The 4,910-nt window shown below is 43.5% G+C and overlaps 2 protein-coding genes across 2 annotated transcripts; both read right to left on the reverse strand.

Moving 5' to 3' along the window:
• Positions 1 to 928: 928 nt before the first annotated feature.
• Positions 929 to 1,312, reverse strand: LOC136036927 (uncharacterized). Its single transcript, XM_065719312.1, has one exon. It carries the CDS (start codon positions 1,310 to 1,312, stop codon positions 929 to 931), a length of 384 nt encoding a protein of 127 aa, XP_065575384.1.
• A 216-nt stretch (positions 1,313 to 1,528) lies between these two features.
• On the reverse strand, positions 1,529 to 2,500 carry LOC136036928 (uncharacterized). Its single transcript, XM_065719313.1, has one exon. The coding sequence runs from the start codon at positions 2,498 to 2,500 to the stop codon at positions 1,529 to 1,531; it is 972 nt and encodes a 323-aa protein (XP_065575385.1).
• Between the last annotated feature and the right edge of the window lie 2,410 nt (positions 2,501 to 4,910).

Below are 4,910 nucleotides of genomic sequence, written 5' to 3' on the forward strand. Positions count from 1 at the left end.
TCCTTCTTGAATGTCCGTAGGTTTGTGGAGCAGATTACCCTTTCTGGTAAGTTGTTCCAATGCTGAACAACTCGGTTGCCGAAAGTCCATCGGCCCATGTCCTTGTAAAAACGTTCCATACTCACTTTGTACTGATGTCCTCGGAGATGATTTTTATTGAACTGCACGATTCTCTAGGCTGGTACGTTATCATAGGCTCCATTGCAGAGCTTGTACATTTCAATAAGATCACCACGATGGAATCTATATGCGAGGGTTGGGATTTCAAGCTTTCTAAGCCGCTCTTCGTAGGGAAGGAAGCGTAATCTGGGAGAGAATTTAGTTATCCTCCTCTGAACATTTTCGAGAGCATCTATGTCCTTGTTGTAGTATGGTCTTGTAGAAAAATGTCCATACTCAAGAATCGGGCGGACAAGGGACTTATAGAGCGTAGCAAGCATTTTGTCGTCCTCGCACGAGAAGTTTCTTCTGATCATACCAGCAACTTTGGAAGCCTTCTTGACGACAGCTTCATAGTGGCTACTGAAGTTCAGTTCAGAATCCACTAAGATGCCTAGGTCTCTTTCTTCTCTACTAAGAGTGAGTGCAGCGGAACCAAGAAAGTATGAGGACGAAAAGTTTTGTGGACCCAGAGTGAGGATATGACTTTTCTGGGTATTGATTTCCATGATCCACTTCTTCATCCAGTCATCGATTCGTTGGAGATCCGCCTGTAGGTGGTGAATGTCTTCACATGACGAGATGACGCGATGGAGCTTTGTGTCGTCCGCGTAGAGAAGTATGTCAGATTTGATGCCCGCAACTAGATCGTTGATGTAGATATTAAACAGAAGGGGGCCGAGAATTGACCCCTGGGGTACTCCGCTAAGAACTTCTTCTTCGGTATTGCTGAGACAACCTTCTACGCACACAACTTGCTTTCTGCCAGTTAAGAAGTCCGTAATCCATTGGTGAAGACTGAATGAGGACCCGGATGAGGAGAGACCGTATTTCCTGAGCTTTCGACGAGACGCTTATGGGGAACTTTGTCAAAGGCTTTCTTGAGATCCAAGTATATGAGATCAATCTGGAACCCCTTGTCGATGTTTTTCTTCCAATCATCTGTGGCACAAAGCAGTTGGATCTCTGCAGATCGTTCCTTAAGAAAACCAAACTGCTTTTCAATAAGTATTTTTTCTCGTTTTAAGTGTTCTAGGGTGTGGTCTGCAATGAGAGACTCAAGTCTCTCTACATTTTTGAAAGAAGGCTTTCTTGAGATCCAAGTATATGAGATCAATCTGGAACCCCTTGTCGATGTTTTTCTTCCAATCATCTGTGGAACAAAGCAGTTGGATCTCTGCAGATCGTTCCTTAAGAAAACCAAACTGCTTTTCGATAAGTATTTTCAAGTCTTCATTCTCAAGAAATGTAGCGTAAATGTAAACGTAGACTAGTGGCTCTGTTATTACCGTTGCAAGTTCTTTGAGCAGTTTTGGATGTAGATTGTCTGGGCCTGTGGACTTGCTTGGGTTAAGTTCTCTGAGGTTTTTTAGAACATCGCTTGTTTCCCACCTTTGTATATTGGGACGACAATAGCTTTTTTCCAAATAGTGGGAAGCTCACCGAGTTCAAGAGACTTTCTGTAAATGTAGACTAGTGGCTCTGTTATTACCGTTGCAAGTTCTTTGAGCAGTTTTGGATGTAGATTGTCTGGGCCTGTGGACTTGCTTGGGTTAAGTTCTCTGAGTTTTTTTAGAACATCGCTATGTTTGATCTCTATCGGTCTTTTCAATTCGCTTGTACCCTGAATCGGTTCCTCGCGGCTAAAGTGGTCTTCGTTCTCAGGTTCCTGAGTAAAAACAGAAGAGAACTGGTTGTTGAGAAAATTTGCCTTGTCCATGGGGTCGTGTACCAGCTTTTGTTTAACGGGATCGTAAAGAGATGAGACTCCACCTTTGTTTTTCCTTTTGCTGTTCACGTATTTCCAGAAAATTTTTGGGTTTTCTTTCAAGGAGAAAGCTAATTTACGTTCTCTAAGCTTTCCTTCTCTTCTTGTTGCTTTTCGAACCCTGTTGCGGAGCCTCTTGAATGTTTTCTCTCGGTCGTTACTTAGTCGATTACTTTTGTAGTCTCTCCATGCTTTTTGTTTTGCTTTAATCAGTTCAATATTGGCTTTAGGTAATGCAACACGGGTGTATTTATTGTGCATAGGAATAAATTGTTCTTCCATTGAGGCTACAATCTTAGTGAACCTTGTGTAAATGGTGTCTAACGACTCCAACCCACTGAATTCTTCAATCCAGTTGACATCCGAAAGCTCTCTTCTCATAGCAACGTAATCTCCCTTGTAGTAGTTACGTTTCAGTGCCACACGTGTCCTCAAAACCTCCGTTTCCAAGCTAAACACAATTACCGAGTGATCCGATTTACCGATTGGTGACAACTGCTTAATATCTGATACCAGGTCTCCATCGCTTACCAGTAACAAGTCGAGGATACTTGGTGTGTCAGATCCCCGCATCCTTGTTGGCTCAGATATTAGCTGCTCTAGAAAGTGTTCGTTAATAACGTCCAGGAATATACTCGTCAAGCTTGCGGTAGATTCCGTGGTGTATCGCCTATTCCAGTCTATCTTAGGGAGATTTAAATCTCCTATAATAGCAAGCTTTTGGTTGGTGTTCTTAGCGAATGCTGCTATTTGCGAGAACAGAGCTTCGTCGGATGTGTCGGTGTTGTTGGGCTACGATAACAGATCCCAAGAACAGTGTCGCGGGTCGTTTTAGACTTAATGCATATCCACAGACTTTCTTTGGGCTCAATCGTGTCGGTTGAGCTCGATATTGGATGCACGTTGATGCCTTTTCGACAATAGCAGACTATCCCTCTACCTGTATTCTCTTCCAGATTTTGTTCATACAGATAATAATCTTCGATACTGAGCTCTGTGACGGTAGGTAAGTATCTGTAGTTTTTTGGTTTAACTTCTACTATTGTCACAATATCCGGATTTTCCAGTTTGATAACCTGCTTTGCTTCCTCCATTTTGTTTAAGAGAGAGTCAGCGTTGAAATAGAGGCATTTTATTTTTTTTCGGATTCATTTGTATGGCTTGGGCCTTTTCCTCGTCAATTTTGGGACTGTCGTTGGCTGGGACCATTTGATGGTCTCGCTTGTTGTCTCATTCTCTGGTTCCCGTTGGACCTGGAATTGGTGCTTCCAGTAACATTAGAGTGTTGCTGTGCTTGCTGACCTTGGCTCGACGCTGTTGTGCCAGTTGTGCCCTTTGCTTTGGTGTTCGATCAGGGTTTATGTAGACCTGGTTTTTTACAAGTTCGTTGGTCGATTTTCTTAGATTTGGGGCTGCGCTGAGAATCTTCTGTCGCTTCTTGATTGTGTCGATTGAGTCCTTCAGTTTGACTACTAAGACGCGTGGCTTACTGCCATTTATTTGACTTCCCACGCGTACGACCTCACGAATGTCGTCGTCCTGCAGGTGAGCTCCCAAATCATTCTCTGTAGTTAGGTTAATCACCAAGTCTTTGTCAGAGGTGTCTTCTGACTCCGGGAGACCAAAGATCGCAACATTTGTCCGTTTTCCTTCTCTAAGTTGTTTTTCCTTATCAGCCTTCAGTATCACATCAACAGTAGTATCATAGCTTTGGATGGTGCTTTCCGTTGGAACAGGAGCTGGGAGCGAAGGACTGGGTGCATTTAACTGGAGCGCTTCCCTCAGTTTTAGCTGCAGGAACGATACGTTTCTTTTGTTGCAGGTCTCGCATTCGTATTTGAAAAGACGTGAATCAGGATCTAGGCTCTTAATTGTTAGGAATAGATCGGAGTTTAATTGTCTACATCCCGCGTGCTCGTCTTCACCACAGAAAAAGCATTTGATGACCGTGGAATTTTCTGTCGGTAGATGACAGTAGATGCATAGTTCATTTGCAGCGCTGAGCCCGACCGCTTCAGGTAAGGTGGCTTTTCCCTGTCCCAAGCTCTGATCCGAGATGTTGTTGTTGCCTCTGAATGTTGTTGGCATATCGTTGTTTGTGCTGATCGGAGTTGAGTTGTTTTTCGGCGGTAGATTTGGACTAGGGGCTACTTCTGGGTTCGATCGGGTTCTGACTCCCGATGCAGGTGAGCTTGTATTCGCAGGCTTGCAGCTAGGGCAAACAAAGATGCTTGCTAGTTCACGTGAGTATTTTGTCTTTCCGCACGTCAGATGGCACCACTTATGGCATTTCGTGCATTTTGCACCGCCGCTGCTTTTGGTTACATTTTGACTGCAAACAGAACATGGTGGTTGGTTCATTTGTTTAGTTGCAAATCAAGTAGTAGCGCCGAGTGTTTTGAGCTCGAAATTTCGTCTGGCTATTGAACCTTTACCCCGCAATTAAGGAAGGTGGGCCAAAAAGATGTCCGAATCATTTCGCCGCGATGCTCTGGCAACAATGAATAGAAAAGTAAGGGAAGTGTTGAGGGTTGGTTACCTTGTCCCTGCAATTTAAGGGGCACGCCCGGCGGGTACCACGGCTCTTGCTACCAACTCACTCACCCCCCCCCCCTTCTGCTTACCTTTCTCTCGCCACCTCTATCGCAGCGTAATTGCCATTAAATTTCGGAATTTCCAATTATATTCACTACTTGATGGCTAAATGAAATGTCTTTCTTGCTAAAAACTAGTCAGATGTAGTCGTTTAGATCGTAACAGCATCAGAATGGATTGTATTTGTTGGAAAATAAGTACTTAGCAACTATCGACCAGTGTTATATGAAGAGCAACAAAAATGGTGCCATATGATATTGGCGATGTAGATGGCGACCTAATTAATATGTGAAAAAAGATGGCGCTGATAGAAATTTCTAGAGAAAAGACCTATACTAGGAATTGAAAAGGGTTTCTCAAATTCACCTTAGCTAAAAATCTATCTCTA

This window comes from Artemia franciscana, chromosome 16 (genome assembly GCF_032884065.1).
Source record: "Artemia franciscana chromosome 16, ASM3288406v1, whole genome shotgun sequence".
Taxonomy (NCBI): Eukaryota; Metazoa; Arthropoda; class Branchiopoda; order Anostraca; family Artemiidae; genus Artemia; species Artemia franciscana.